Here is a 13,052-nt window from a genome sequence, read left to right as displayed (position 1 = left end):
TTTCCTTTTTTATCACAAAGTATCTCAACAAATATGAAAACAAACCGTTTTTCTTAATATTCAAACAATCTACCTTAGGGTAAAAATATACATTAGACTCAATTTCATGATTCTATATCGTCCAGTTTATCAGTAATAATTTTTTTAATTGATTTTCTTGAAATTAATGGATCATGTTGGAGGTATGAGGATTAATATAACACCAGTCAAATCGGACTGGCAAAAGTCCAGATCAATAACCACAGGGAAACGTGCTGACATCGGAGGTATGTAGGTAATGATAGATGGTTTTCGCTCTTCTTAGAGCTAAATATCGCACAACCCAACTAACGATGAAAAGCGGGTGGAAAGAAGGTATTTAAATCACAATATTGTGATTTAAATGAACTAGCATTGAGACTAAAAGTTGATTTAGAATTTGCCAGTCAGATTTTGGTTTATTTATTTTCGGTCGCTTCCCGTTAGTTCATCGTTAGAATTAGACTATCAATACTTATGCATTGTTATACAAAATTTCGTGCAAGAGGTCAGAGAAAATTTCTGTACAGCGGACAAACGAATTTTCATATTTAATTTTTGAATTCCAAATTATACAAAATGTGCAACTAAATTTTTTTATTTGAACGACTTTCAAAACGATTTTCGAAGAAACAAAAACCAAAGTCCAGGTGAACGAAACACCCTTGACAAATCGCCAGATGTGTGGAAACCCTTAGATTTCAATTATCGATCCTTCGGTTAGGCGCAGTAATTTTCTGCGCAGAGCAGCATCAAAAGTGGTCATGTGGCTGCATCATTTCCGGTTCAATTTCGAGAATATCATTCAAGATGTGCAATGTTGCCAACGAACATTGAATGTGAAGTCTTCAAATTTCATTGAATTCATTACGATATGCCTCAACACTTGTTGCGACTTCTCCATTTCATGCTTAGCAGCATCTATTATAATAAAATAGATGGAGCACATGGTCCTTGAAGAATGGCTATAGGTAGGTACCACAATATGTATTTACGTAGCGCATGGTTCACAAAAATTAACTAACCGCCAATATAAATATTGATTGTTCAAATTTTGTAGAACCCTAGAGTTGGTAATTTTATGAATTCATAAGAAAAATATTTGTTTCATAATTTCTCTGGAATATGCTCCAGAGAGTCAGAGGAACCATTATTGCCTTTTTCACATTTTTCATTTTGACAATGACCAAAATTATGAAAATCTAATCTTCTGAGATTATTTATTATTTCATAATATAGATGTCAGATTTTTTTTAAATATGATTCATTAGATGGCCCGACAATGTATTAAATTTATGTTGTGCTTTTCTTATAAATATATTTGAATGAAAATAATAAGGAACCAAAATAGAATATCTAAAATGTGTATGTGTAAAATATAGAATGATTAAAAGTAATACGTCCTGATCATTTCTTTTATATTTATTGAGAAATACATATATGAATAAAAATAACATCTCAAATTTTATCAATCAATTTAGAAAAATAAAAACGTTTGAGAATAAAAATACTGTCCACGTTTACCATTTTTAATTTAAATGAATTGACATTCGGGAGTATGCTAATTTTCTGAGAAGTTCTAATCCAATATCTACTGGTTTCAACTAACCTATCCCTAGTCTAGTGAATAAGAATTACACAAGGGAAAAATAACGTGAATGGAATGGGGGATCCATGAAAGGAGCAGATGTTAAGAAGGGAGGATATATGATAGATATAAGGATCAAGAATAATGCCTCATTAATAGTTCGTAGGTTAACAAGTATTAGGTACAATAAAAGGTTGAACTTTCTTTTATTTATATATTAAGAAAAGAAATTTAAAGGAATAAATAACCCTCAAGACTAGATAAAAATCTTAATGCTTCAACTAATCTCAAGCATTATTTTAAAGAAATGCATTAATCTCATATACTGATAGTCGAACCACTCTCTTTCAACGCATGAGAGACGAAATTGTAATTTATCATATTCATCTCATTACTCAGCTTATGAAAGCTTGATTTACAATGAGATACTTTGAAATCTTGGTAAACCTGCATCTATACTTCTGTAATATTGAAATTATTCACTATTCGGGAAGTGTTCATAATTCTGTTGAATATAGCTGAAAGCTTAACTTATGATTTTTGTGATAAGAACGAAAGTTTACCATAAGATTATGATTAGTTAACATTCCTAGTGTAGTCAGTTTTTAAGCTGGATTTGGTGGATGCACATTTTGGTAATTGAATTATAATCCAGTTTATTAGAAATTAGGATAATTTTTCACTATACCCCTATCCATAAAAGATTTAGGGAAATTATATCTTCTATCCGTTCTAGGGAAATACTATATTCGCCAATGTCTCATAAACTTTTGAAGTAAACACGGCGCATCCGCCAAAAAGTTGCTATGAGAACACGTGGATTTATTATTATTAAAAGAAATTACAGAGTAGAGGTAAAAGCCTATTGAAAGATGTTTCTATTTCAATTCACGATTTATCATTTGAGTTCTCAGAGATCAGCAAAAATATAAACAATATCGATTAATATTCTGGAATTATAGTAGAAATAATGTACCGTCAACTAAATTTTCCCATGAAAGAAGAGGATACCTATATAGGTATATATTATTATATTAATTTAGTTAATCATGAGAATATTTGAACTGTTTTCACTTACTTATTGAACAATCAATCTATAAATTGTAGGTTGGAGGTATCTCAAAATTGAAGAAAAATCTTTTGCTAATCATCTGACTGAAACTACAAAAACATTTATGAGTATTATAGGTACCTGTATATTATATTGAACGTGAATTTCCATAAGGAAAATTAGAACCTATATATTAAAAAAAAATTCTCAAATCAAGTTTGTATAAAAAAGTTTTTCGTGAATAACAGTTCGATTTTGTATCTATAATTGAATTAGATGCAACAGAAAATAGCCATACAAACAGATCTCAAGAGATGTTGATTCTTTCAGCTAACTAGTATGAGATGCCTAAATTTATTCCTTGAATCTGGTTGAACCTGTGGGAAATCAGTAATAAAACTCATGGAATCGTAGATGGGTTGAAGACAATCTCTTCAACTTCCTGTTTAGGAAAAGCAAACATGGTGGAAAAGAGAGCATTTCATTCTAGAACATTCAACGCGCAGTACAATTTTTCGTTCAATGCAGCCACCATGATGATAATTGGCGTTACTTCCATCTCTTTTCAATGAACATAAAGGTGCTTTTGATCGAAGGAGATAGGCGCTTATCGTTCAAGATGAAAAATATGGCATAATTCTTGCGTTATTTGAATTTTATTTTTGGAATATTATTTCACAGACTGCTATTTACAATAAGGCATTTGGGCTTATAGCACATTTTGTCACACATTTTGTTTATTACCTTTATCGACCCATATAAATTTTATAATTGCAAGAACCATGATACGTTTTACTGGAAAGTGTTATAACCTTGAAGATAAGGCAAAGCAAACATTTTTTGGACTCCATTGAAGTTATACTCCATTGTAGTAGAATAATGAACGTTAAAAAAACCAAATAAATTCATATATTATTTACAAAATAAGTGAATCCTTTGCCGCCAAATTTCGAAATCTTAAAAAAACATTTCAGAAGTCACCTAGCGGAAATGCAGATAAGACAAATTTAATCTCGAACCGATATCTATCGTAGGCTCACAACTCTCAATATCCTCAAAATTATAAAAACTCTTTTTCAATTATTCCATTATTAATTCCAATGAATCTTCCACGAAATTTTCGTTATCTTTGTCGGACGCGGTAGCATTTTCGTTTTCGGTAATTTAGCCGAACGTCCGTCTATCGGCCGTTCGGCTGTTAACGGAGGTCTTCGTTAGAACGGCGCCATATTAAATTTTGAACGATCACTTACAGATATCTCGCGGTGCCGGTTAGTAGTGTACTCAATCGCGTTGGACTTGCTTGGTGTGTTGTGAAGAACAAATTAAAATATAAACAAAATGAGTTCAAAAGAAAATAACGAAGTTGCGGTTGACAAGATCGAGAATGATCAGAATTCCGGAGATGCGAAATGTGAATTAAAAGGAACGAAGAGAGCGGCAGAGGTGAGAATAAATTTTGATAATCAAAACTTCTTATTGGAAGTTATTTTAGTGGTTGATTGCTAAATATAACTACGGCATATGTGTTTATTGCATGATTATATGAATAGTAGGTTTTTAATTATGGAAATAAAATATATGTTGTTGATTTGAATGTTTTAACACTTTCCACAAGTATCGACATTAACATGCCGCCATGTGAATGTTTTCTTTCTGGCTTGGCATTCGGAAAAGTTAGTTAGAGGTATTAGTTTTATTTAAATCTGTTGTGCAGCTCGTGTATTTTCTAAAAATTTTTAATATTTGAATATTTCGGCAATTTTGATTGGATGTAAACATGCTGTCCATCCCGCCATAATACTTTCGGTACCCGGAAGGAGGCTAGACGCTTCGTATTGCGAGGCTTGGCGCTCAATTCAACATGGCTGATCAATAGTCACCATCCGTACCCTGTTTGAGATTATTTGCTTGTTGCGAAAGATGCGACTATTTTGAACGCTTTGCATATAAATTTCAGATATTTTTATTTATTTTCAATATTTTATAACTGATATTTTCCATCATGAAGTTTGTATCGAATATTCACGAATACTTCTAATATTTATATTGAATAACAAATGCGCGTGCTGATCATTTGATTATTCTGTATTGCATTTGGCGGTTAAGTTTGAATTTTTATTTCTAACTTGTCATTCACATTTCAAGTGCTGAGCATTGGCAAGGCGAGTTCGTTTCCTCGAAAGTCTTTTAAATTTAATTCCATTGAGAAATTGATTGCAATTTTCTTAATCATTTCTGATAATTGAATTTATTAATTATTATATCTTTTTCATGTTATACATTACCTTGTTTCAATACATTTTCCAATTGATTCAATAGATACATCCAATTGGAATCAATTTTTGTACATATATGATATTGAAAACAATTTTCAACATTCGTTTACCTCCTCCCTTGAGATAAAAATTATAGTACCTAAATTTGTTTTGAAAATTGCGGCAACAACTCTAATAGCAAAAGAAAAAATATTTCTTCAAACTTTGATGTGAATTAATTGTGTTTCAGGACAAAACAGATGACGCGAAAAAGGCAAGGAAAGATAAAGAGGAGAATGGTGCAGGATCCGCAGGTGAAGAAGTAGAGGAAGAAGAAGAGGATTATGATGAAGATATCCCAGAAGGTTTCGATGAGGAAATTGAGGGAGACGGTAAGATATTTCATATATTTTCGAAAAAAAAGTCTGTTGTGCTTTTGTAAATGTTGTATTTCTTGAATTAATAATGGAATCACTCATTTCATAAATGATACTCCATTATTTACACTTCCAAGTGATGTCACTGACGCCATGTTAGGTTAAATTGTGTTTTGACTGCCTCCTCGAATTATTTTTCCAATTAGATTTCTGAAGAAACCTATTTGTTATTTGATAAATATAAATAATGAAAATTTTTTTTCAGAGGAAGATGACGATGATGAAGAAGAGGCAGTAGAAGGAGAAGAAAGTGTAGGTGAAGAAGAAGATGATGCATAATAATATTGGGTAGCTGTACGGCTATCTGTGTGAACAACTAGTGACAGACTATTGAAGTGCAAAGTCCCAAGCTACATTGTGACTGTAAATAGACTCGACAAATTCTCAATAATTATTTTGTGTAATTTCACCTCAATCAGCATCCAACCACATCCGAATTGTTAAAAAATCGAAGTTCGTTTGATAGTCTAGGAAAATATTACATATTTGTGTTCACGATCTACCTTGTGACCTTTGCAGCAATATCTAACGGAGAATTTGTTTTGAACTGCGACAGAACTCGCAGTACCTGACTCTTTCTTATCGTTTAACTTATTATTACGTATCATCTTTAATTTGTAAAAAAATGTCCATTTGTGTAAAAATAGACTTAAAGATAAGCTTAAGTTTGTCTCTTAGTACAGTAATTTTTAATTTTTGGGTTTGAAATCCATTGAGAAATCGTGAAAGTTGATTGCGAGGAGTTTGCGATGGTTTTTAACACTGAACATATATTTCTTTTTATGTTTCTGGCTGGTATCTGGATGAATTGTGTGTTATTATCGATGATGGCAATAACAATAAGTAGGACGGAATAGAATTTAATCCCTGAAACTGTTTTAAATGCTGTATCCTGTGTGCATGAAAAACTTTAATTTAATTTCCTGTGTAATTTAACATTATGAAAGTAACAAACTTGAGCTGAATCCGTTGAATTGTGTTTTTTTTTCGAATCATCAAAATTTCGAATTTAATTTAGGTGATTGTTACGAACTGAAACATTTTGGTTTCATCCATTCCACAAACAAAGTAATTCTGTCGAAACGAGTTACAACTATGTGATATATATATTCAATGAGTCTTATCAGTAAATTTTTTGTAGAAAGTTGAGAGGCCAAAAAAATTAACAAATTTTTTCGTGAATATTTAATTGTTTTGGCTTTCTACACAAGAAATTTCTTGATGAAATGAGGTTATGTATATCTTGGATGGTGAAAATATTTCGCCTATTTTACTTATTTTGTAGACAAAGTTTGACGACATAACTAAATTTTTTTTGTAACAGTGCTGTATGAACTTTCTTGAGTGATTATAAAAATGGATACAAATTGTTTCATATCTCTTGGTTTTATTTTCCTTCTTATCATTACCATAATTTTTGGTTGTCCTATAATGGATTGAACCTTGAAAGCTTCAGATTTATCCCAAATGTTTGCAGTTTTCTAATTTTGGGTTGAGAATAATCTTAAATAATTGAATTTGATTCACAAATGAGGAATTAGAGAGGTCAAAATCGTTTCTGCTAGTCCGGTCGACGTGTACACGAAATCTTGAAAACAGGTAGTGCTGAAAGTTTGAAATTTTCAGGGTACAAATTTTTTTGAACTCGTTAATGGGCAAAATCTGTTGGATGCTTCGCAAGTTAATCGTTATGAAGCTTTTTTTTCTACGTAACTAAAAAAATTATCATCTGATCCTACCTTAATTTAGAAATGGGGGAAACTAAAGTTAAAATTTCAAAAGGATTCTATCATTTGAAGTCAAAAAAATTTTCTTTTTCTTGTATAATAATTTGTTATTCAAAATCAGAGGATGAAAAAAAAACAAATGGGTTTTTCCCACAAATCAGAAATCGACATGGAAGTATGACTGTTTTTTCAGATTTCCATGTTAAGGTGGAAATTTTATTTCCAAAGTTTTCGTTGGCTCCATTCGGAATACACGCAAAATCTCAACTCGATTGTATCTGTAATCATCGAAATTTTGTTTATTTTTCTATATTCAACTTGAATTTTCTATGGTCTTGATGAAATTTTGTACGGGGCTTGAAATTGTTATTTTACATCCAAATGCAAATTTTCATCTTGAATGAATCTCCAATCACAGACAATCAATAGTGTTCGGTTTTTAACCGTTGAACAGAATTACCGTAAAAATGAAGAACAAGATGCAAAAAGGTTTTGAAGATTTTTATCTAATGAAATTGCAAATTTTTAGGTACCTATCTATGAAGATATTTTTAGTCCTATAGACTTATGGTTTTAATATGGTTCTATAAGGAGACAGTATAAGATGATGATCACAAAAAATATTATCCTAATGTGCATATATATATTTTGAGATTAGGGACAAATAAGTTTATCTAGGGAACTTTACTTTGTCAGTTGCATAATAATTATTGTAAAAAATGTTAGTACTAATAGGGAATTGTTGATAATACGATGAAAATCCTGAAAGGGTTGAGAAAAAACTTTAATCTGTTGAATTGAAGTGCTCGCATTACTAAAAACCTAAATGAATACGTGTGTATAGTATTGAGTAACCATTGCTTTTGGTGCTATATATTTGATTTTTGCCTGTAAATGTAAACCGTTTACTTCTCCCGAGGTTACACTATTCCCATCATATGTTTGAACCACTAATTTTGAATGCAAGTCGAGTATTCCGAATTCGGCCGAATTAATTCCAAAAAATGAAAATTTTTATGAAAATACAATTCCTCTTGATATGGGAGATCTATTCAAAGAACATTTCAGAATGTCCCGAACAGCTTTTGATGTATGTACTTTATATGTATATATATTTATTTATTCATTCATTCCTCTCTCCCAAACAGCAAAATCTGCTGGTATCAGAGACTGAGTTTACATAAAAATTTTTAAACAACAATAATTCAGTTTCGAGAAAAAATAAAGCAACAATTCTATATATAAATGAAATCTTCTAATTTTTGCTATTCAAGGATCTTTCCCATATTATCGCTGCAAATTCGAGCGGTCCACAGAAAATTCCTTTGGAAAAAAAATGTTATTCACACTTTAGATGATCGCAAAGCAGGAATGCTTTTTAGCAAGTGGTGATCGCTTTGGGCTTTCTCATGAGTAGAATCCCTGTTCTAAGTTTTGAGGTGCAAATATACTTATTGAACCAAAAGTAATCAAGGAAAAATATAATTTTTTTTTCAAATCATTTATTTCATACTACAAACCTGGAACAGAGGCTTTTAGCTAATACACTCATAACAAGTGTAAAAAAAAACAATATTTATTTATTCTTTCAAATTCAACAATAAATGAAATCTTATTTATGCAATTGTAGAATCTTTCCCGTATTATCACAGCAAATTCAAGTGGTCCATATAAAATTAATTTGCGAGTTGATTTTTATATTAGTTCTTTTCTTTTGAGTTGTTAGTTAACAATTTCCTTAATATATCATTCCTTTCTGCCGTCAACCTATTCTTTTCAGCCATCAACCTAGTCTGTTCCTTCAAATCCTTTGATATTTGGGAAAGGAGGTTCAATCGCCTCTCTTCAATTTCAACCATATTTTTTCTATGATCATATAATGATTTATTTCGCGTCTTTTTTTCTCTTTCTCTTCTGACGTATCATATTACTTTCAGATCGAGGTCTTTTTCAAGAATTCGATTCTTTTGAAATGCAGGGTGAATCAGGACACTCTGAGGATGATAATGAATGGTCCGATTTTGAAGCGTTCCCCTCAAAGTATTTCTGGCAGAAAACAATATCTGGAAAAAGTAATTTCTTTCTTAGTACGAAAATAAAAAAAAATGCGTTCCGATTAGGATATCATTACGAACAGAAAATTTTTATTTCAATCAACAGAAACATTAACCTATAACATTTCACGCATTTACTTACCATTTTGAAGTCTCTGATGAATTTGTGCAGTTTCTGTCACATCATAAGTAATATTATTAAAAGAATATCTAAAAGTTTCCATCTTTGCTATGTTTGAAATTCAAATTTCGTCCCAAAACAAATGTCACTTGTCACTAACAAAACACGTTACCAAAAAGGAGCTTAAAATAAAATCGCTACAGAAAATGGCGACCGCTCCGTAGCATACGCTCCCTAGCGGAAACTGATCGAACGCGTTCAGCAGAAAATTCATAGAATATTGACAACTGTTCCACAACTGTTGTGTCTGCTGAACGCGCCCAATGGTAACAGACCCGAGACAAATTTTTCGAATCAAATGACCAAAACCATAGAATGCACGACCAACAAAATAATTTATTTAAAGTTATACCTACTGCCTGTCGTACTTTTCATACCATATATTTTGAAATCACTGATTTGTTTTTCTGACACACAAGACATTTACCCAGATCTTGAATAGGTCGTTTTACGTTTTGATTATGTATAATTCATCCTCATAGGAATGACTCGAAAATGTTGCAGATTTATTAAAAAATTTATAAAATCACAACTAGGTACCTACCCATCGAATATTTTCATTTACCTTGAGAATTTGAGACGACTCACTCGGTCCCGCTAAATCCATTTCGCCTTCTAGTAGTAATTTAGTCGATTATTAACACAATGAAAAGTCTTTTCGAAAGAAGTTCTCACGAACACGGAGACATACTTACACGAGACAGTCGAGATACACCAAACGCCTCCGCCAAATCACAACAAAGCGAAAACTTTAGGAACATTCCGTATAAGCATAGTATAAGGAATCCTTATACTATGGTATAAGGTAAGAACTAAGAACAACCGAATTGGTAATAAAAAAAATATGTCGAATAATTTGGTTCAGGCTTCGTTATCAAACTTCTTTTTCTCACATTACAGATATGAGTAAACGCTATCGTCAAAATTTTTTTTTTGTTTACCCCCTCAAGAAAAAAAAGATCTACGCGCTTGTCTCCCCTTCGATTGCAATGAAATTGACTCTTGGCAATTTTTAATTTACCACAAAGTGTGGAGTGGAAATATTTTGTGTAAAAAATATGTCTTGTTTTACTGACTTTGCGCCCCTACAATTTGGCGCCCCGGCAAAATGTCCACTATGCCGGTCCTGGTGGCGGCCCTGTATGGAACAGAGATCCAATGCCGAACCTTATGATGTGAAATTGAGGAAGAAATGGATTAATAAAATATTCGATTTAATACGTGTAATTTCCAGAATTCATTTGGTGAGGTGAGGTAATGCTTCACCAAACTCATAGGATCAGCCGTCACTGTTTATAAGTGTGGATTTAGTATATTGTGCAACAAGTGGGGAAGGTCCAACTTTTCTCACAAGTGTGTAAGTTTCGCAAACACACTAGTGAGAAAAGGACTTTCTCCACATAGTTTGCACGTTATAATTTTCCTTCAATTTCAAAAATTTGAATAATTCAAGTAATGTACCTAATTCAATTCATAATGGCAAAATTCAAATCATATACAGTTGCCGCCAAATAAGATGGCAAATCAAGGCGCAGAGAGAGATAATGCTATCTCCTTCGCACTATTACGGCATTGGTTCTGGGTTGTTGCCGATTTCGAGACTGCTTAACTCAGTGGCGTGGTAAATAAATTGAATCGGCAATGAATTATTCAAGATAACGAAAAAAAAATATCAGAGGATAATATTTGACATTGAGAGTAGAACCATTTATTATAAGAAAAGATAGAAAAAGTTTACATTCCGATTCACTATATCGATAAAATCGATGAATGAATGAATGATGCACTTTGAAATTCGTTATGCTTTAGCTTTATATGTACGCTACTGAACGGAACGCTTCTGTTTATTTGGTACTCATAGTCAGTCATTAGCTCCTCCTTCAGTTTTGTGCGCAACCAAGTTCTTGCCAACATATTTGGCGGCGACTGTAACACTTATGGCCACTTGCACTATTTGCCTAAACATTGATTAAAATTTAAACAATGAATTACTTTCTGGTTTCTCTTAAGAAATCAGAAATTAATCAATGGAATGGACAGCATCGACTCATCGATTTCGAATCTTGATGGTTGACAGCATCTGTTCATTTCTTGCGTTTAATAGAAACGACTTCTCAAAAGCCCAGTTTCATTCGTCTACCAAGCGAGGTGTGGGCAAAGTGCAGTGTGGAATAATATTTCCTCTCAGTATGAGCAAAACATTGTTTTAAAATTGAGTAAGCTATGAAGAAAACTGAGGAACAAAGGCACTGATGGCAAATATATACGTATCATAAAGAACTTGTATTGGAATCAGACAGCAAATATCAAAATTGCAAATAATAATCTCACCAAAGAAATATCTATACAATATGGTGTGAGATAGGGTTGTATTTTATCCCCAACTTTATTCAACGTATATTCGGACAGATTGTTTGAAGAAGCATTGCAAGACCAACCATATAAAATAAAAATTAACGGGAAAACTGCCAATGTACTGAGATATACGGATGATACAGTGATTTTGTCGGACTGCCTAGAGGGTCTCCAGATCATGCTTGATCGAATCCATGAGGTGGGAGAAGAAATGGGCATCAAAATAAATGTACAAAAGACGAAATTTTTAGTATGTAGCCGTAACCCATTTCCGGATGCTTCACTCAAATTGATCCGAAATCCTATTGAGAGGGTGAAGCAATTTCTTTATTTTGGATCCGAATATGCAGATTAAACGTAGAATAGCAATGGCCAAGACCACTTTTGCGAAAATGAAGACCTTTTTATGTAATGACCACCTTAACCTGGACTTGAGGAAGAGAATGGTCAAGTGCTATGTTTGGCTGGTGCTTTTGCATGGTGTCGAAACATGGACCTTCAAGTTGTCAACATTGAACCGCATTGAAGCATTCGAAATGTGGATACACAGACATATGCTCAAAATTCCCTGGATATCACACAAAACAAATGAAGAAGTGTTAAGAAGAGCCAACAAGAATAGAGAATTGCTTAATGTCATCAAGTGTAGGAAGATATCTTATCTGGTGATGAGGGGAAGTCGCTATCGAATTCTGCAATTGATAAATAGAAGGAAAGAGGGGCGTAGGAAGAAGGCAAGCCTCCTGGCTTGGAAATAACCGAGAATAGACTGGAATAAGATTCAGGTCAACTTTTGCATATGTCACAGGATCGAGAAGCATTCACAATGGTGATCGTCAATGTCGGACACAACTGACAAGGTACAGTTGTAGGAAATAGTTATTTTTGTGCGCTCAGCCGCATAGAGAAACGTTTGAATTTTGTGATTGGCACATAGAGACATGCCAAAATTTTATGATTGATGCGACTCTTTAATATTTGCGTGCGGAAAAAAACCCTTACTATTCACTATGCACGCATGCATATACGTGCGGAAAGAGAATAGCAGGGCTTTTTTCCGCACGAATTTGGAAAAGTACTACTTTCCAAACGCCAATGCGTGTAGAAAGTAATACATTCGAAACGCTAGCAGAAAAAATAAATTTGATTGAAAATTGCGTGTTATTTCACTGCGTTTTATATTATATAGGTGAACCGTCTGATTATGATCTTGGTACTTAATGATATCACCAATTTTATCACGAGGATCAATCAATTTATTCACTACTGAATTGTTTTGATGATTCGAATGAAAATATTGTGAAACTTTCAAATGAAAAAGGTTTCGATATCATTATAATAGATTTCATCTTATTATATATATTCCTACCTACCGGATATCAA

At 32.7% G+C, this 13,052-nt stretch overlaps 1 protein-coding gene across 1 annotated transcript; it reads left to right on the top strand.

Annotated features, from left to right (window-relative positions):
* Positions 1 to 3,685: 3,685 nt before the first annotated feature.
* On the top strand, positions 3,686 to 6,729 carry LOC123684293 (acidic leucine-rich nuclear phosphoprotein 32 family member B). Its single transcript, XM_045623490.1, has 3 exons — positions 3,686 to 4,103; positions 5,166 to 5,307; positions 5,558 to 6,729. Exons 1-3 carry the CDS (start codon positions 3,999 to 4,001, stop codon positions 5,629 to 5,631), a joined length of 321 nt encoding a protein of 106 aa, XP_045479446.1. The 5' UTR covers positions 3,686 to 3,998; the 3' UTR covers positions 5,632 to 6,729.
* The last annotated feature ends 6,323 nt before the right edge of the window (positions 6,730 to 13,052 follow it).

This window comes from Harmonia axyridis, chromosome 7 (assembly GCF_914767665.1).
Source record: "Harmonia axyridis chromosome 7, icHarAxyr1.1, whole genome shotgun sequence".
Classification (NCBI taxonomy): domain Eukaryota; kingdom Metazoa; phylum Arthropoda; class Insecta; order Coleoptera; family Coccinellidae; genus Harmonia; species Harmonia axyridis.
The sequence above is the reverse complement of the archived record's forward strand: the minus strand, read 5'-3'. Positions and strand labels throughout refer to the sequence as shown.

What these genes read in the sequence shown, in the direction of transcription:
- LOC123684293 (XM_045623490.1), top strand. Translation starts at nt 3,999, where the DNA reads ATGAGTTCAAAAGAAAATAACGAAGTTGCGGTTGACAAGATCGAGAAT. An exon ending in GAACGAAGAGAGCGGCAGAG is followed by an intron (nt 4,104 to 5,165) that starts GTGAGAATAAAT and finishes ATTGTGTTTCAG; the next exon opens with GACAAAACAGATGACGCGAA. An exon ending in TGAGGAAATTGAGGGAGACG is followed by an intron (nt 5,308 to 5,557) that starts GTAAGATATTTC and finishes ATTTTTTTTCAG; the next exon opens with AGGAAGATGACGATGATGAA.